Consider the following 20,740-nt stretch of genomic DNA (forward strand, 5'->3'; position numbering starts at 1 on the left):
TCTTTAGTCACATTCCTAACCAAAGAGAGGTTTCTAATACTGTTCAAGGTTATAATCCTAGAACACCACCCTTGAGAAGACACGAGACTCATTTCTAAGTCTGTTAGTTCCTTATGCTACAAATAAGCCTAAAGAGAAAATATGATATGTAAAGGTGTACCCTGAGACTCTCAGTACCCTGAGACTCTGAAGTGAGATCTTTTCTGCCCCCAGTAGGAAGGCAGCGGGGGTAGAAGCACTTACAGATGTGCTGAGGGATGGGAATTGGAGGAGGAAGCAGGAGGGTACAAGACATCTTTACAGATACCTAGGTGATCTTGAGACTACAAAAACTACAAAAACACTATTTCAACAGTTCTATCTTCTGAGATTAGGAAATATTAAAATGAGGGCTAGGAGAATGGCCCAAGCAGTCAGGTGCCTGCCCAGCTAGTAGGATTATAAACCCAAACACCACCAATGAATGAATGAATACAGATAAATAAAAATATATAAACACAAAGTGAATTATCTCCAGCTGAAAAACATACAAAGACACACAAAAAACACAGAAAAACCAAAGTGCCTTGCTATGTGTTCCTGTCATCAGAAAGAAGCTGATGTGTTCCTTTGTCCTGCAGGACCGTCTGACTTACCATGCGGTAGTGTGATGCTTGCACCATCGATGATGGCCTGTGCCAGTTCATGATCATTGCTCTCAAAGGCGTGCGCAGCAGCCTTCAAAGCATCCCAAATCTCCTTGCGGCCTTCAAAAGCTGGTGCAGTGTCCCAAAACTCATCCCTCTTGCTGCGGAGTTGTCCGTCTGTCATAGGATAATCGCTTTTCCATTTTGGCTTCTCCCTTTTCAAAGGCTGGTTCCGACCTAGAGCAACTGAAAAAAAAGAAAAGAATGACAGACATAAAAATTTCCAAGATACTCTTCTTTTATAAGAAAAGTTACCTATTCTCCTTTTGGATTCTTTCACCACATTTAGGTACAAATTTCTCTACCAGCTGTTTTTACCTACTAGATAATTTCTGGCTTACACTGCCCTAATCCACTTTAACAAAGAAAATGGAAACAGCTCTATGCAAAATGTTCAATGACCAGTTAGCAGTCTCTCCCCTCAGCACGCCTTCCCCAAACGAAGACTAAAAAGAATTATAATCGCAACAAATGTACCACTGTGGTGAGAGATGTTGATAAGGGGAAAGCTTTTCATGTGCCCAGGCAAGGAACATAAATGAAATTTCTGTACTTTTCTTTTTAATTCTCCTGTGAACCAAAATCTGTTATTTAAAATTATTTATTAGTATACATTAATTGTACAAGGAGAGGGGCTTGTTATGACATTTTCACATTTAAATACAATGTATCTGGATCAAACTCACCCCTCCATTACTCTCCCATACCTCTCTCTCCCATCCTAAAACAATTTCACGGGGCACTAGATACCTGATGAGCTCACAGCACCACTGGCCACAAATAGGAACGTTTGATAGATGGAAGACGTAAAAAGATAGTCTAAGCTTGATAAAAGAGTGGGTGGGAATTAAGTGAGAGCAGGTAGGAAAGAGGGAGGGTATGTGTCAAAACGCAATGCAAAGAACAGTTTTACTTTCTGCTGTATGACCAGTTAGGTGGGTCAAAAATAATTCATACACAATCACTTTATACTGGGCCAGAAGTAGAAGCAGAAAGTCAACTCAGTAGGATACCTATTTAAGTTTCAAGTCTACCTAATGTCAGAGAGGTATTTGCTGTCATATGAATTATACATACCAGACCTGGAAGCGGGGAGGGGGTGGGGGGGGGCGGCGCACGGGGGGGGGGGGGGGGGGGAGGATATCACTTTTCTTGTCATTGTGAGAGAATCTCAAAGTAACAATAAACCTCTACTATTTCACTACCTAAAATTCAAGAAAGTAAAAGAACCCCCCTGGACCAGGTCCTGTAAGGCACTTAAGGATGAAGAATTTAGCACAATGTTCTTCCTTGAAGAGCTGTTTCATGCTTGCCATTTGCTTCTGGTTTATTTAGGAAAGCACATTTCCTGTATCTCTTATTGCCAAAATTTCTGTTTTCAAGATCAAAAAAGTCAACAATCCTTAGTTTTCTTCCCAGTTTAGTTAGAAACAAAAGCAATCTAATTTTTGAAAGTTATTCCAGAATTTTTACAATTACTCTACATTTCCTATTTAAAAAAAAAACAACCTGCCTTTGAGCTGGGCGCTAGTCACTCACGCCTGTAATCCTAGCTACTTAGGAGGCTGAGATCTAAGGATTGTGGTTCAAAGCCAGCCTGAGCTAGGAAAGTACGTGAGACTCTTACCTACAATTAACCAACAGAAACCAGAAGTGGCGCTGAGACTCAAAGTGGTAGAGTGCTAGCTTTGAGCTGATGAGCTTAGGGACAGCACTCAGGCCCCATGCCCAACAACAGAAACCTCTTGATAATATTCATCCACTCTTAGACATGGTCTAGACATGCTCTTGTTTCAAGATAAGTGTACTATCACATACATACATACAATATACACAATATGTGTATTTCCTTTACCTCAAGCAATTAACAGGCAAGATAAAAATAAGAATACACAGATTTAAATGCCATGACCACCACATGCTGGTGGTTAACACCTATAATCCTAGCTGCTCTAGAGGCTGAGATCTGAGGATCATGATCCAGCCCGGGCAGGAAAGTCTGGAGACTCTTATCTCCAATCGACCAGAAGAAAAAAAAACAGAAGTACAGCTGTGGCTCAAAGTGGGAGAGTACTAGCCTTGAGCCAAAAGAGCTTAGGGACAGTGCCCAGGCCCCACAACCAACAAAAACAGAAACACACAAACAAAAAAAGCACTTTAACGTTCTTGGTATGATAGTGGTATTGTAGTGATGTAGGAAAACAGGAGAGATATGCTGAAATTTTTAGGAGTAAACTGTCATGATGCTAGCTACAACCTTCAAATGGTTTGACCATAAAAGGAATGTGCATGTCTACATACATAAACACACACGAGAAAACGGTACATATAGCATAAACAACTACTGAACTTACATCTAGGAAGCATGTATCTTATATACTATTCACATTCACATTTGAGTAGTCTCACAATATTCTCTTAGGGAGTGGTGACTGAACCTTGTGAAGTAGCAAGACATGAAAGAAGGGGCAAGGTAGCAGGGCACAGGAGTGCTAGCCTGAAAGGACAAGACCATCAATTAAAGACGACAGATCAGAAATGCCAATTTGGCAAGATTTTGGCAACAGAGAAAAGACTGGATTCTGAAGCAAGAAACAGAAGAGAACCAGGAACCACAAAGGAGGTGGTGGGAGGCAGAAAATCAGAGAAAACAAGCAAAAGAAGAGAAGTAGTGAGGAGTCCCAAGGCCAGCCCCAGCTCCCGAGGGAGGGGAAGCTGAAGACTCCATTACAAGGAAGCACAGAACCCTGGCAACAAACTGTAAAACTAGCTGCAGGAAAAGCCCACACATCCTCCAGCCTTCATTCCAGTACAAGCATCTGTGAGCCAGCAAGTAGTCTAGTGTGGAAGGGCTATCCTTGATGGTTGAAGGCATTCCACAGCAACTCCACGACCTTGGAGCCTGAGAAAAAGAACAATCATGCTCAAGGAGTCTCTGAACAACTTTGTCATGGAGTTTGGGTGTAAGTCGGTCGCAAGAGGTGTTCAAATAGAGGAAAAGTGATCACAGAGCAGTTCAACTTAGCACTGGCTGTTTTGGGAGCTGGCATGCCAGAGGCAGCTGCTCAACGCACCTGGCACACAGGAAGCAGAGATTCCAGACTCCTCTTGGAAGAATGCGAGTGCCAGCTGAGGCCAACAGCTGAAAAAAACCAGCTTTAGTTTCATGCAAAGTTGCCTTGGACTTCCTATTCATATGTCTACAGCATGCTTAATTTTGTGCTCTCCCTCTCCTTCTCCTTGTAGTTCTTCTTTGCCCTCCCTTCCTCTTCTCTGCAGTCATATCTGAGTCATGACAGTATTCAATCTTCCTTCACACTTCCTTCCCTTTCCTACTGCCCTTCCCCATGTATACTTTCCTTCTCTTTTTTCTTGTTTTCTTCTATTTCCCCCGTTCCTAATCTTTGCTACCTATACTTTTATCTGGTAACAGAAAGCCCAACATCACTCTGTCTTTGTGTTCTTATGTGTCTACCTGTTCAATTCTCACGTCTCTTTCCCCTCCACCTGTTACCTCCTCTAACTCCACTTTGTGTTAAGCTCAGAGCTGCCACCCCTTCTTCCCCACAACCCACACCTGGGGTATCAGTATAAGCCACACTATCTCCTTCCCGTTACCATTCTGGTTCACCTAGGCCTGTCTGGATACACCACTGCTTCTACATTCATCTAAAGAAGTGGGGACTGGTATTCTTTTAGGGATTGCCACAAGTAAAAGCTCATAGTTACAGTAGTGTTCTGAGGATTCAAACAGAATGTTTGACGACTAAGCCACACCTCTCTAATCTGGTAAAGAAAATAATACACAACCTAGCCACTACTCCATTGTAAGTAAAATTTAGTGCCCTTATATAAGGAGACAGGAGAAAAAAAATGATCTTACCCATGTGAGGACACACAGAGAAAACAGTCAGGAGTACTCAAAAAGGGCTCTCTATGGACATCAAACCAGCTCTCCCCTTGGTATTAGGACACAACAGCTTTCAGAATCGTGAGAATTAAGTTTCTGTCATCCAGTCTGCAATATTCTATTACAGCAACCTGATCTTACAAAAGTGAATACTGGTACCAAGTAGTAGGGTACTGATATAACAAATACCAAGAAAGGTGGAAGTGACTACATAATGGGTACAGGCTGGGAAAATGAGGGAGCAATCACCCATCCAACAGTGAAAAGGTCTTTTTTTGGCTCACAATTTTGAAGGCTTCAACCTGTGATTTACTGGCCCTGGTAATTTGGGCCAGAGTAAGCAGTACCTCATAGTGGGAGGGCCTGATAGAGCAAACTGGTTATATCTGGATAAAGAGGGAATGTGTGGGCCTGGGTCCCATTATCCCTTTCAACACCAGGCCCTGAACACCCTTAAGATTTCTCACTAGACCTTCCCACTTAAAGGCTCCACCCTTCCCTATCTCCCTCCACCCCCCAAGAAAAATCACAAAAGACTCTGTGGGACACTCTCAAGATCCAAGCTACAGCAGAGTTCTGCTGTGTTCTCTTAAGGAAGAGTAAAGTTGGAAAGAAAGCCCCTATCTTCTTACAGAATACAGAAATCACTGTAAAAAGAATATTGTTAGAAACACGAATGAAGACCATTCTGATGAGGTAATGGAGGAAAGGAATACAGTGGCAAAGAACCTGGCTGAACTGTTTATGTTTTGGTGTTCCGTGAAAGGTAGAGCTGTGAGCGATAAAATTCATTAGCTGAAAAGATTATGTTGATAAAAAGTGACATATTTACGGGCTGCAGCAACTTGTCAGAGAAACTGCTTGGTTCCTCTTGAATGCTTATGTGAAAAAAAAAGACATGAAGGTAGAAGTCAGACACCAATGACTCACACTGTAGGTAATCCTTTCCTACTCAGGATGCTGAGATCTAAGGACTGAGGCTCAAAGTCAGCCCCAATTACTATCTTATCTCTAATTAACTATCAAAAAGCCAGAAGTGGAGCTAGGGCTCAAGTGACAGACTGCCAACTACTCAGGAGGCTGAGATATGAAGATCACAGTTCGAAGCCAGACAGGGCAGACAAATCCTCAAGACTCTTAATCAAAAAGACAAAACAAAAATTCAGAAACTACAAGTGGAGGCATGATTCAACTGGTAAACATTGGCTGTAAGCAGAAATAGCTCAGAATGTGAGGCCAGAGTTCAAGCCAGTATAACACGGTGGGGGGGTGGGGGGGGGAAGACCTTTAAGATGAGTTGGAGACCACAGCTAAGTCTCCTTGATTTGAAAGGTGAATCCTAAGTTTCCATAGGCCTATATTGTTTAAATTTCAATTTCTAGAGAGCAAGTGCATGTGTGCGTACATATGCACACACATACACACATGCACAAACTTTCAAGCTTATCCCTAACCTTTCTGCATATTCTCATGTCCCTTATTAAGCAGTGAAACCTATCAACCGTTAGAGCTTCACAACAGAAAGGAGATACAGGAAAATCCTCATCAATGGACCGGTGCTTACTTGGAACAGAGAACATAAGTCAGCAACAACATTCTAAAAGACTGCTACATTTCACTCAATAAATCAATTCTTATTGCAAGAAGTTTTTTCTTTCTTCCCACATTAGTGTTGAAATATTCTTGGACATTTGGCACAGGCCAAAATATTGCTAAGTCCACTGGAGTAAATCTCCCTCACAGCTATAGCAAACATTTAGGACAAAAAATACAAAAAGCAACTGAAGTTCCAAAAGCTCAAAATAGTAGGCAGATGGGGAGAAGCCTAAATTTGAAAAACATTCCTTACTGGGGTGAGCTTCATGTTTTTCCTTTTTCTCTCAGATTAGATCTGAGAGCAGCTCAAGTATGGAAACATGTAACAAAATATACTAGATGAACTGACAAGGGTTCTTTTGGGCCACAACAGCAAAAAGGAGCTCTCAAAAAAGGGAAATCTCTTTTTTAGTTTTTGAAATCTACCAATAGTAATAGTGAAATGGTCACAAACTCAATGTTCTGAGTACTGCAAAATGAAGAATGCAGGGTTTTCTCTCTCCATTTTTGTCATGGTCCCCACATTACCCCAAGGCAGCGTTAGTTACAGGAACTGGGTGGCAGCACTGGCAACAACTCTGAGCACTCTTTCCAGTCATAAGGCAAAGGGAAGAGGCTCTTTGGAACAAAGAACACAGTGGGAAACTGAAGAGTAGAAAAAACTGGAGAATAAAACTCTGCAATTGAACCCAGTCAAGCTCCAGGTTTACCTGACCTGCATGTGCAGAGTATGGTGCGAAAGCCATTCAACAATGGCTTTGGAAATACACTCTGATCAAAAGCACCACTGAACTCCTACAGTTTCCTGACTGGTGCTAGCATGAAGGCTAACAAAGACTTTCAAAAGTTAACTGGCATTAGAATCACAAAAGACAAAATCAAAGAGCGAATATGCTGTCTGAACCTAACCAGGTCAAACCAAACTAAACCAAACCAAACCTGAAGTATTCTTCAGAAGGTTTAAAAAAGTTCCAGTCTTTGGGCTTGGAAGGGGTGGCTCGGTAGTAGAGTGCTTTCTCTGCATGCCTAAGGCCCTGGGTTCGATTCCTCAGCACCACATAGGCAGAAGTGGCACTGTGGCTCAAGTGGTAGAGCGCTCGCCTTGAGCAGAAATGCTGAGGGACAGCACCCAGGCCCAGAGTTCAGGCCCCATGACTGACCAAAAAAAAAAAAAAAATTCCAGTATTTTAAAGGTTAAACTTTTAAAGGTTCTTCATAACTTGTAAAAAAGTTCAAGTTGTACAGGCATGAACCCAATATTGCTCAGAACATGAAGAACCAGAGACATGTGACCAATTTTCAAGGGAAAAGATGGTAAACAAATGAGAATCCCTGAGATGATCCAGATGTTGGAAGCACAAAGCACACTGGAAAAAGACATCGTTAGAGTTTTAAGAAGTTAGGCAAGAGCAGTGGTTCACAACTATAATCCTAGCTATTCAGGAGGCAAAGATCTAAGGATCTTGGTTTGAAGATAGCTAGAGCAAATGCTCCAGGTTCTTATCCCCAATTAAGTGGCAAAGAGACAGAAGTGGAAATGGTAAAGCAGCAGAGACAGAAGTGGAAATGGTAAAGCAGCAGTCTTGAGCAAAGCAAGAGTGCAGGACCCTGACTTCAATCCTTAGTACTGACCCTCCCCCCAAAAAAAGAAAAATGAAAAAAAAACTCAGTATACCCCCATTGAGAAAAATTGAATTAAAAAAATTTGTAAAGAGTAAAAGCAAAAAGAAATGTACTCATTACCTGATTTATGAAATGGCAGCCTATCACCTTTTTTTTTTGTGGCCAGTCCTGGGCTTGAACTCACAGCCTGGGCACTGTCCCTGAGCTTCTTTTTTTGCTGAAGGCTAGCGCTTTACCACTTGAGCCATAGTCCCACCTCTGGCTTCTTTTGGTAGTTCAGTAGAGACAAGAGTCTCATAGACTTTTTCTACCCAGGCTAGCTTCAGAACTGATCCTCAGTTATCAGCCTCTTGAGTAACTAGGATTACAGGCATGAGCCATCACTGCCCAGCTTCTTTAAGACACTTATCTCCAACAGACTGCCAAAAAGGCTGGAAGCGGAACTGTGCCTCAAGTGGTAGAGTGCTATCCTTGAGCGCAAAAGAAGCTCAGGGATGGCACGTAGGCCCTCAGTTTGCACTTCCAGGACTCGCAAAAAACAAAATAAAAATAAATAAAGCAAAAGAGCTAGAGGAATAACTCAAAAGTCAAGAGTTCAAGCATTTGTACTTAAAAAATCCCTACAAAAACTTGTTTTTTTGCTTTTTGAGTTTTTTTTTTTTTTGCCAGTCGTGGAGCCTGAACTTTGGGCCTGGGCCCTGTCCCTCAGCTTTTCAGCTCAAGGCTAGCGCTCTACCATTAGAGCCACAGCTCCACTTCCAGCTTTTTCTGCTTTATGTGTTGCTAAGGAATCGAACCCAGGGCCTCATTCATGCAAGGCAAGTGCTCTACCACTGAGCTACCTTCCCAGACCCCTACAAAAACTTTATCAAGTATTCTTTAGGTTAAAAAAAGTCTTTCTTGTTTGCTCCTTAATTATCTCAAACAAACTTATTCCTCTCCTCCCCACATACAGTTGAACAGCTGTGTTCAAGACACATCTGAAAAGTTTTAAACTGCAAGCATATAGTCTGAAGAAGAGGCAACAATGAGAAAAATAACTGAATAAACAGGCACAGAAGATGATGAGAGCATTCTTTTTCCTAGTTGATCCCATTAATTATTAGTTCAAATTTTTGTTATGAGATACGATGAAATTTGTTAATATTAAAGACAATTACCCATCTCATTTTTTACTACTTTCATTTCCACTGTAAGAGGATGAGCAAAGAGTCCTTAAAACCTACATCTTGCTAGCTTCAACTCAAGCCTGTTTACGGCAACAAAGGAAAACATACTTCTGCTGCCAGAAAAGAAAAAAGTCAATCAAAAACTCTTACCATCTGTGAAGCAAATTAATTATGAAAGAAGACAGAGCCTACAATCTGAGCTACTCTTATTTCTTGTTCAAATCTAAACTTTATTCTTGTTTCCTCCTCTGTAAAATGGAGATACTAACATCAACTCTTCCTTAAAGAGTACTTGTAAGAATAAAAAAAAAAAAAAAAAAAAAAGCCAGCCCAGGGCTGGGAAGGTGGCTCAGTGGTAGAGCTCTTGCCTTGCATGCATGAGGCCCTGGGTTCAATTCCCCAGCACCACATAAGCAAAAAGAAAAAAGCCGGAAGTGGTGCTGTGGCTCAAGTGGTAGAGCGCTAGCCTTGAGCTGAAGAGCTGAGGGACAGTGCCCAGGCCCAGAGTTCAGGCCCCATGACTGGACCAAAAAAAAAAAAAAAAAAGCCAGCCCAGGCAGAAAAGTCCCCAAGAGACTCATCTCCAATTAACCACAAAAAATCAGAGGTGGCGCTGTGGCTCAAGGGGTAGGGTGCTGGCCTTGATCAAAAGAGCTCAGGCCAGCATCCAGGCCCTGGATTCAAGCCCCACAACTGACAACAAACAAACAAACAAACACATTTTAAGTGCTCCACCTATGCTATAAAGCTTTAAACTATGTATTATGTTGTTTAAAGTTGTACTTATACTTCCAGCTAAGTGGGGTGCCAGTGTCTCACGCTTTAATAGTTGCTAATTAGGAGGCTGAGGTCTGGAGGATCCTGGTTTAAAGTCCAAGCGGTACTATCTCCAAAATAACCAGCAAAAAGCTGGTTTAAACACATGCTCAAGTGACAGAATACAAGCGGAGCTAGCATAAGACCCTGAGTTCAAACTCCAGTATGAAGGGAAAAAACCTGCCTAAAACAAGGCTCTAAAATACTTTTTCTTTCTTTTTTTTTCCTGTTGGTTGAGGGGCTTGAACTCAGAGCCTGGGCACTGTCTCGAGCTCTTTTTACTCAGGCTAGTGCTCTACCACTTTGAGCCACAGCACCACTTCCAGTTTTCTGGTGGGTAATTGGAGATAAGTCTCATGGACTTTCTTGCCCAGGCTGGCTTTGAATTGTGATCCTCAGATCTTAGCCTTACAGGCGTGAGCCACCAGCACTGGACGCTCTAAATAATTTTTATGTAGTTCATTCATAGAATGCTTGCCTACCATGAGGCCCTGGGTTCAATTCCCAGAACCATACAAATGTTACAAGTCAGATTGTTCTGTCCCTGCAGGTGAAAAAGGTTTAAAAAAAAAAAAAAAGAGACCAGTTCCAACAGATAATTTCCCCCTAATTCTTATCTTCCTCCAATGCCCATCAAAATGTCTGCTTAAAATACATTCTCCTCTCTCACACACAAATACATCCCTCCCCCTGCCTCTCTCTTTCTCACACACACACGCAGACATTCCCTCTCTCTCACAGACCACATCTTTTAGAGGGTGGAGGACCAGGTCAGTCCTCCTACATTAGCCTCCCAAGTGCTGAGATTACACATACATGCCTTCACATCTGGCCCTAAATTCAAGGAGTTCTTAAAGGTGTCCTTTTCTTATTGCTACTTCAGAGTAGTCAGTACAAGGTATATATAAAACCTGAACTTTCTTTCCTAAATAACCAAATAAAATCTGAATTTCTACTTCCCAATGTAAGTAGAGATTCAGGTGAAGGGGAAGGTAACAAAACTTCACTGGCTAGCTAGGCTACTAATTAACTTTCTGTTCAAATCCAAATAAGTCAAATCAACACTAAGTTTGCTAAAGGTGACAGAATAACACAATATTAAAAAACAAAATTAAGTAGAGACCTTACCAAGCAAATGAGGTCACTGCCTGGGAAAGAAAAATCTATCGCAGATTAAATCACAGTGAGGAGAATACCTAAAAGATGGTGAACTTTTGTACATCTAAGGAACTAATTAGTAATAAGTTCAGAAACCAAATGAAATTTTCATCCCCCACATAACAAAATTCAGCTATTTATTACATATTATTCAATCAGCAACTATTTGTTATAAGTATATCAGCAACCATGCAGAGTACTAAGAAATAGTTTAAAAAAAAAAAAAAGCAGACAAGTTCCCAGCCTCACGGAGTTTACAGTATGCTAAGGGAAGATAGGAAATTATTTCTTAAAAGTAATTTAAAAATGCATTGTGAGGTCATGCTATTTTTAAGAAGTGTAATAATCAGCATCATTACCATTTACATTCCAAGGGAACGGAGCAAAGATCTTGGAATGGAAAAAAACTATGCTTTCTGACTAGATGCTGAGACTCCCACTGGCACCCCTTCTGGTTCATTTCAACCTAACCCAGTCTTCATAAAAACAGGTTTCAGGAGAAACAGCAGACACCAGGTCCTTCTAACAGTTACTCTGACTCTACTCTACCCTATTACATATTTCCTTTGCTTTTGTACTTTTCAGTTATGCAGGCAGGTGGCTTTCACAAACAACAGCCTCCCCCCTTACCTCCTCTTTGATAACACCCAGACAATCCTTACCTATCTGGGGCCTTTCTAGGAAGTACTTCCTGTCTGAATTTCCTAAAGTTAACCCTAATACAAGTCTGCCTCAATTCTAGGGAAAGAAAAGAATATTTTATGCCTAAGAGAGGAAGTCAAGTTAAGAGGTAAGAGGCAGAGTAGAACAGTTGAGCTTCAAATGAACTAAAAGGTAAGGCTCACACCATAAATAATGTATTTATAATGTACTATATGATTTTTTTGTTTCTTTTGTATGTTTTTCCCCCATGGTATAACCCCTGTTTTCATTGTATTTGATTCCAGTGCCCTGCATGTTATTTATACATTTTTCTAATTTGGAGAAGGGAAGGGAAATAAAATGCTGAAATAAGGATACAGGTTTACCCATTGTAACAATGAGATGTACAAGACACTATGTTGAAGGCTTACCCATGGTAACAATGAGATGTACAAGACACTATGTTGAAAACGAACTTTACAATTTCAGGGTGGAGGGTGGGGGAGGGAGGAGTAGGGGAGGTGGGGAGGGCAGGGATGATAGGGGAAAAACAAAGGAGGAGGTAACAATACTCGATAAGAAGTGTACTCATTACCTTACTCATGTAACTGAAACCCCTCTGTACAGTATCTTTACACTAAAAAATAATAATGGAACCACCTCACTTACACAGATTATGAAACCAAAGCTGATCTGGAAGACAAAGAGGGAGGGCTTGTTGCTTATCCTTGGACACAATTTCTGGCAAAAATGAAGTGGGAGTAAGGGACAGAGAAAGGATAGAGAAAAGGACTCCAGAATCTATGCCCAGACTATATTTATTGGCATGTATAAACACAGTGACCACTTTAACTGATCTATTGTTAATGTTTTACCTTTCCTTTATTTGTTCTAAAATTAATTAGCCTAGCTGGGTGCTGGTGGCTCACACCTGTAATCCTAGCTACTCAGGAGGCTGACATCTGAGGTTCGTGGTTCAAAGCCAGCCTAGGCAGAAAAGTCCATCTCTTATCTCTAATTAACTACCAAAAGGCTGGAAGTGGCACTGTGGCTCAAACTGGTGGAGCATGAGCTTTGAGCACAAAAGCTCAGGAACAGTGCCCAGGCCCTGAGTTCAAACCCCAGGACTGGCATACACACACAAACTAATAACCATTGTAAGTAATTTTATATATGCTTCTTATTTATGCTATTTTTTGTTTTTCTTTTTGCCAGTCCTGGGCTTGAACTCAAGGGCTGGGCACTGTCCCTGAGCTTCATTTGCTCAAGGATAGCTCTTTACCACTTGAGCCAGAGCTCCACTTATGCCTTTTTGTTTATGTGGTACTGAGGAATGGAACCCAGGGCTTCATGCATGCTAGGCAAGCACTCTACCAGTAAACCACATTCCTAGCCCCTATTTATGTTTTTTTTTTCTTCAGTAATTCTAGGCAATTTCAAAAACCGAACAGAATGCCCAATACAGTATACTTAAACTCAAGAGTAGAGAACTGATACTTTGTATTAAGACTTTTCCAAGGATCTTGTGACACAATTTTGTTCAAATTGGCTCCAAAGAGCATTAAGATAATCAAAGCCTGCTTCCGAGTTTTATAAATTAAAAATGATTCCAGACTACTTTCTAAAACGCATGTTATTTTTAAGACCTGCTCACTTGTAGTCCTATCTAACTACTCAAGAGGCTGTTATCTGAGGATGATGGTTTGAAGCCAGGTTGGATAGGAAAGTCCCTGAGACTCTTACCTCCAGCTAAGCACTAAGAAAGCCAGAAGTGGAACTGTAGTTCAAGTGATGGAGTGCTAGCCTTGAGCACAAAAGCTCAGGCATAAGTGCTCAGGCTCTGAGTTGAAGCCCCATGACCAGCAACTTAAAAAAAAAAAAAATCTACAAGTGCTAGATTTCAAACACAATGACCCCATCATGAAATATATCAGCTCGTACTCCAAGTCCAAGTGTAGAGATATTGGAATGAAGATTCTTCTGCAATCTTTATGAATATAGAAAACTTAGGAAACTTTCTGAAAGCATGTTATTATTTGGAAAAACTAGTTTATACAATACTCTTTGTTGATATGAACACATTTATATCCACTTGGGACAAGTGAACACACAGAACAGCCACGTACATGTCACAGTTCAGATGAACGTTCTCAATGTATGCCATCATCACAAGACAGATGAGCCACGTTCCCTAAAAATACATGTCCTAACACTATGACGTAGTTGGGTTTTGTTTTTGTTTTGTTTTTTCGCCAGCCCTGTGCTTGAACTCAGGGCCTGGGCTTGGGTTGAGCCTGTTTGTGCTCAAGGCTAGTACTCTACCACTTGAGCCACAGCACCACTTCCAGCTTTTTCTGTGTATGTGGTACTGAGGAATCAAATCCAGGGTTTCATAAAACACACTAGGCAGGCACACTACCACTGAGCCACCTTCCTAGCCCGCAGTACTATTTTTAAAAGATCCTGTTCTAGAATCAAGTTAAGGCTTTCTCTCCCAATATTTTCTACAATAAAATCAGAAATGTGATTCACATAAATGTAATTGAAGGTAAAGTATTAGGTGAAACTTGAAGTCTACTCAACGCAGTTCACATTCCAAGATAACTAATACACAAAAGAAAGAATGATAAATGCAATGAGAAAAAGGCTCAGACTTTGTTAGTAAATTAAAGATTGCCTCAATGTTAGAAAAGAGCCAAAGAAAGAGGAGTTTATAGATCTATACCCTGGGAATCTATCATCTGTTAAATCTACCAAATTCCAATGTAGGAAAAAATGCAGAAGCTACAAGTACATATGGAAAATTTAATTACTGGGCAACATTCAGCCAAATCCAGATTGTGGCATCTAAGACACCAAAAACACAATGTCATAAGGGGAAAAAGGGAGAAAGAATCCTAGAGTTAAAAAGAGTGGAGATAAATGCAAAGCCTAATTACTGACAAAACTCAATTTTGGAAAAAATGCTAAAAAAGACATTTGGGGAAAGTTGAGGATTTCTGATTATGGACTACACCTCAGAGAATATTAACGCCAGTTAATCTCAGGAAGGACAATGATACAGTGATTATAGAAAAGAACTATTTTTTTTCTTAGAGATGTGCTTTTTCTAATGGTACTGGGGTTTGAACTCAGGCGCTCCTCCCCACCAATTCAAACATTCCACTAAACACGAGCAAAACACCTGAGTAGCAAAAGATTAAGTAACAAACTGGGTACTGGTGGCTCATATCATCTATTATCCTAGCTACTCAGGAGGCTGAGATCTGAAGACTGCCGTTCAAAGCCAGTGTGGGAAGTGAAATCCATGGATCCTCATTCTCCAATTTACCACCAGAAAACTGTGGCTCAAAGTGGTAGAACACTTAAGCACATAAGCTCAAGGGCAGCCCCCAGGCCCTGAGTTCAATCCCCACAACCAAAAGCAAAGGGAAAACACAATTATCATATGCCCCAACAATTATATTCCTTAGTATGTAGGTAAAAGAATTTGAAAAGAAACTTGTATGCCAAAGTCCACCATTTTACACCATGGCATATTTATTGACCATAAAAAGGATGAACCTTACAGACACTATGCTAAGTGAAATAAACCCACTGATATGACAGACATGGTTCAATTTCACGCATGTGTAACACCTACAACTGGCCAATCCATAGCGTACAAGAGACTAACCAAGACTAGAGACTGAGAAGCCCCATTGATTAAGAGAGCCACAATTTCTGTTTGGAGTGAAGAAAACTTTGGATAAGGTGGAAAAGGTTTTATAAAATTATGAATATAATCAATGTTAGTGAACTGTGCAGTTGAAAGTGGTTAAAATGGATAGATGGGTGGTACGTGATCTTTTAGTATATTAATGCAACAAGGAGAAAAATTAGCAAGGCCTTATGTCCAAAAAAAAAAAAAGGCTGAATGTGTAGATCAAGTGGCAGGAAGGATGCCAGAGTTCAATCTCCAGTATTTTCTCACCCTCAGAAAAAAGTTACAACAGAAAGCTTATGTGCTTTACCATAATTTTTTAAAAAATGAAAGAAATAAGAACAAGAGGGAGGGATGGAAGAAAGGAGAAGGAAGAAAAGCAAGCAAGCTGGTTAGCTAGTGACTCCATCACAACCTTCATTTAATTCTGGTTGCCATATATACAAACATACATGATGTTGAATAAGTTATTTAATTTCACTCTCCTCTTCTATAATAGAGAACGATATTATATACCTCACAGGGTCGTTGCGGACTCAATCAAAGAATCCCTTCTCTCAGGACCTGTTACATAACAGATACCAGGTAAATGGTAGATGTTATGATTCAGAAACTATTGTTAATCATTGAGTAGGTGAGTAGGTGTCTGTAAGGCTGCTAAAATGGGAATCTAAAAGAACCTTGTGATGTGCCCAAGACATTTTGAAATAAAAGAGTAAAGCAATGAATGTCCAGCACTGGGTTATCCTCCTGGACACCTGAGGCCAACTAACAGGGTCAGTTCTCCTGGGATATCAAAAATGATCCACTCACAAAGTCAGAACTTTGTACACCACTACTTTCATCACAGAGATGACCTAAGAAAATAAGCACACTGGCTATCTTTGACTAATTCTTCCCCACATATTTCTTAAAAAGTAATAAGGGATTTAATTCTTTACAATGCCATAACTACGGCCTTGTCTAGAAGTCCCGGTATCACAATGTTATCATAACAGAGCAGATAACCATAGAGAATATTTCTAAAAATGTCAACACAATGGGAATTTCTCGGGTATGAAAGTCTGGCACATATTAAATGATCTTACGTAACTCCTTTTGATATACCTTTGCCGATAAAAATAAGGCATAAGAGAAACAGCCTAAGTAGCTGAACTTCAAATCTGATTTATAGGCAAAGTAGGCTAGAGGATGATAATACAAACAATTCCAAAATGAAAACACAAATGTTATGTAAATTAGTCCAATTCCAGTATTTCATGATCTCTTGCAAAAATTTCCTGGATCCCTTTAGAAAAGGAATCCACCCAATACAGAGATCCGCAAACAAACAAGATACTTGGAGCTGAAGAAGTAAAGGTATATAAAACGTATACCAAATGACCCAAAGGGTCCTTCTTCAGTAGTTTTAAATAAGGCGGGCTGTCGGCGCTGTCCGTGTCGCCGGAGGCCGGGCAGGGCCTGGACCGCCCCGGGGCTGGGGAGGCGGGCAGGGGTGGAGCGCGGGCCCCGTTCAGTGCCCAGGCCGAGTTCAAGCCCCGGACTGGACGGGAGAGAAGGAAACAAACGAAAAGGAGGTCCGCGCGGTGCGTCCCGTCGGCCCCGCCACTGCTGACCACACCTTCCCAGCCGGGGAGCCTCTCCCCGGGCACGGGGCTCGGTGTGGGTCCCGGGCGTGCGGTGGCCGCGCTGAGGTCGCGTTCAAGGCCAGCCGGGCAGAAGAGGCTGCGAAACCCATCTCCGGTGAAGCGCCCCCGCCGGAGACGCCGCCCGCCGCGGCTCGGGGCGCGGACAAGTTCGGGCGCAGCGTCCGGGCCGGGCGCCCCGCAGCACCGTCCTCCGCGGGGCACGGCCCTCCGCCCCGGGCGCGCTAACCCCCGGCCAGGCCAAGCGGCCCGGGCAACCGGGGGCTTCCACCAGCCGGGCCGCGGCCGGCCCCACGCCGGGCCCCGCTCCCCGCGGCGGCCGGCAGCTCCGGAAGCGGCCTCCAGGCACGGCCCGACGGCCCGCTCGCCGGGGCCGCTCACCCGTCCGAGCCCCCCGCGGCGCCGCGGCCGACACCGGCGTCCGGGCCGGACCCCTCGGGCCGCCCGCCCCGTGGGCGCCGGGCCCGGCCGGGCCGCTGTCACCCGAGCCGGCGCCGCCCGCCCGGCCCCCGCCGCGCCGCGCCGCCCCTCCGAGGGTCCCGCGCCGGCGGGCGGCGCTCGCGGGGCCGCGGCCCGCGCAGGACTTTGTTCCGCGCGGCGCCGGAGCGGCGGAGGCGGGGCGCGCGGGCGCGGGCGGCGCGAACAATGGCCCCGGCGCGGCGTCACCTACCTCCGGCGCCCTCGGCCGTCTCGTGCAGGCTGCCCGAGGAGTCGTGCTGCGCGCCCACGCACCCGCCCATGGGGCCGCGCCGCGTCCGCCCGGCGCTCCCGGCCGCCGCCGCCGCCGCCGCCGCCGCCGCGCCGCCCGCCCCGCCCCGCCGCGTCCCGGCCCGCCCCCGCCTGGGCCGGCCCCTTCCTCCGCGCCCGTCGCGGCCTCAGCCCGCCGGCCGCCCGCCCGGCAGGCCGGGCCCGCGCGCCGCCCTCGCCTCGGCCTCGGCCTGCCCGGGCCCCGGCCGGCCCATGCCGGGCGGGCCGCGGCGCCCACCTCGCCCCTCACGGCCCAGCGCGCCCGCGTCCAGGCGAGCCCAGCGCCGCCGGCTCCCCAGGCCCCGTCGGCCCGCGTCGGCCCCCCGCCCGCGGCACCGCCCTCCGCGCCGCGCGGCCTGGCCTCCGCCGCCCGCCCGGCCGGAACCGCCGCGGAGGGGCGGGGCCGCCGCAGGGCGCGCTCTGATTGGCCGCGCGTTGAGGGGCGGGGCGGGGAGGGCGGTGCGCGCAGAGGGAGCGCGTGAGGGGAGGGGGGCGGGGAAAGGAGGCCGAGGCTTCCCGAGGCCCCCAGAGGCCGCGCCCGGCCCGGGGTCCCGCCGCGGCCCGGGGTCCCGCCGCGGCCCGGGGTCCCGCCGCGGCCCGGGGGTCCCGCCGCGGCCCGGGGTCCCGCCGCGGCCCTCCCCCTCCGCCGTTGACCGCGGGACCCTAGAGCCCCGGGGCCCGGGCTGCGGCCTGGCGGGCCGAGCTTAGGAGCCCGTGTGTGAACACCCCGTGTGTGAGCCCCGTGTGTGTGAGCACCCTGTGTGTGACCACCCTGTGTGTGACCACCCTGTGTGAGCACCCCGTGTGTGACCACCCTGTGTGTGAGCACCCGTGTGTGTGACCACCCCGTGTGTGTGACCACCCCGTGTGTGACCACCCTGTGTGTGACCACCCCGTGTGTGAGCCCCGTGTGTGTGACCACCCTGTGTGTGACCACCCCGTGTGTGAGCACCCCGTGTGTGTGACCACCCTGTGTGTGAGCACCCCGTGTGTGTGAGCACCCCGTGTGTGAGCACCCGTGTGTGTGAACCCCGTGTGTGAACCCTGTGTGTGAACACCCCGTGCGTGTGAACACCCCATGTGTGTGAACCCCGTGTGTGTGAACCGTGTGTGACCACCCCGTGTGTGTGAACCCCGTGTGTGAACCCCGTGTGTGTGTGTGCGCACCCCGTGTGTGAACCCCGTGTGTGAACCCCCCATGTGTGTGAACACCCCATGTGTGTGAACACCCCATGTGTGTGAACACCCCGTGTGTGTGAACCCTGTGTGTGTGAACCGTGTGTGTGAACACCCCGTGTGTGTGAACCCCGTGTGTGTGAACCGTGTGTGTGAGCACCCCGTGTGTGAACACCCCGTGTGTGAACACCCCGTGTGTGTGAACACCCCGTGTGTGTGAACCCCGTGTGTGAACACCCCGTGTGTGAACACCCCGTGTGTGAACCCCGTGTGTGAACCCGTGTGTGTGAACCGTGTGTGTGAGCACCCCGTGTGTGAACACCTCGTGTGTGTGAGCACCCCGTGTGTGAACACCTCGTGTGTGTGAGCACCCCGTGTGTGAACCCCGTGTGTGTGAACCGTGTGTGTGAACCCCGTGTGTGTGAGCACCCCGTGTGTGAACCCCGTGTGTGTGAACCGTGTGTGTGAGCACCCCGTGTGTGAACACCCCGTGTGTGAACCCCGTGTGTGTGAACACCCCGTGTGTGAACCCCGTGTGTGAACCCCGTGTGTGTGAACCGTGTGTGTGAGCACCCCGTGTGTGAACACCCCGTGTGTGTGAGCACCCCGTGTGTGAACCCCGTGTGTGTGAACCGTGTGTGTGAACACCCCGCTCCTCCTCAGCCGGGGCTGGGGCTGGGCCTTTCCCGCCCGCTGAAGCCCTCGGGTGCCCGCGGTGACGGAACATCCGGGCCTCCCAGCGCGTGGGTAACAGCGGGTCTGGGAGCCGGGCCCCCGCAGGCGTCCGGTCCGAGCGCCGGGCCTCCTCCTGTGGTGATCACCAGGGCCGCGTCCTGCGGGAGGCCCTGGGCGTCCGGGAGCGCGGGGAGCCCACGCACGCGAGGTGCGCCTGACCCGGCCTGGGCGCCTCACTCCACTCCCGCTTTCGGGCGTTTAACTGAGATGAGTCTCCTGGGGCTGGCTTTGAACCCCTGTCCTCGGAGCCGAGGATTCGGGCCTGAGCCACCCCGGGCTGTGCCTGGTCTTCCCTGAGGGAGCCAGCTGCTGAAGGTCTGCGGAGATAGCTTTGTCCCGACTCCGCTGGAAACTGCGGAAAGCCAGACTTGCGCCAGTCTGCGCGCAGGGTGGGCCCCACGCGGTGAGCCGGGCCACCCTGCCGCGGCCTCCCCCGGGAACCTTTCCTGTAGGACCTTACCTCTGTGGAATCCAGCTTCCTTGCACTAATAATGCTCCAAGCCTTACTGGGACTCTTGATTATCAACTGTCCTGTTTATTTCATCTCTAACATCATCTACTATAAGGTGCTTTAGGGGGCTGGGAAGGTGCTCAGTGGTAGAGCGCTTGCCTTGCATGCTGAGGCCCTGGGTTCCATTCCTCAGCACCACATAAGAACAAAGCCGGAAGTGGCGCTGTGGCTCAAGTGGTAGAGCGCCAGCCTTGAGCTGAAGAGCTGAGGGACAGCGCCCAGGCCCAGAGTTCAGGCCCCGTGACCAGACCAAAAAATAAAAAAAAAGGTGCTTTAAAATTTTTATCTCTTAAAAAAAAAAATATATATATATATATATATATATGTAGTTGGTGGTGGTGGTGGTTGTGGGCTTGAACTCAAGGCCTAGGCACTGTCCCTGAGCTTTTCTGCTCAAGGCTAGCATTCTACCATTTTGAGCCATTGCTCCACATCAGGTTTCCTGGTGGCTAATGGGAGATAAGACTCTCACAGACTTTCTTGTCCCGGTTGGCTTTGAACTGCCATCCTCAGATCTCAGCCTGCTGAGTATGCTAGGATTTCAGGAGTGAGCCAGTGCCCAGCCAAGTCTAATGCTTTCCATAATGAATATTCTGCAGCTGTGAAAGAACAAGGGCACGAA

General features: G+C 46.2%; 1 protein-coding gene across 2 annotated transcripts in view; it reads right to left on the bottom strand.

Moving 5' to 3' along the window:
• Positions 1 to 17,731, bottom strand: part of Ubtd2 (ubiquitin domain containing 2) — a 29,354-nt gene extending 11,623 nt beyond the window's left edge. Inside the window, exons 1-2 of one of the 2 annotated variants that reach the window (XM_042672346.1) lie at positions 17,620 to 17,731; positions 636 to 872 (exon numbers count right to left, since the gene is read on the bottom strand). In XM_042672346.1, coding sequence (XP_042528280.1) covers positions 636 to 872; positions 17,620 to 17,689 — 307 coding nt within the window. In that variant the 5' untranslated portion in view covers positions 17,690 to 17,731. Of the gene's footprint in view, positions 1 to 635; positions 873 to 3,760; positions 5,544 to 17,619 lie in introns of those variants that run through there. The other variant, XM_042672345.1, reaches the window with a different exon arrangement.
• Positions 17,732 to 20,740: the final 3,009 nt, after the last annotated feature.

This window comes from Dipodomys spectabilis, unplaced genomic scaffold (assembly GCF_019054845.1).
Source record: "Dipodomys spectabilis isolate Male_0828 unplaced genomic scaffold, ASM1905484v1 ptg000699l, whole genome shotgun sequence".
NCBI classification, from domain to species: domain Eukaryota; kingdom Metazoa; phylum Chordata; class Mammalia; order Rodentia; family Heteromyidae; genus Dipodomys; species Dipodomys spectabilis.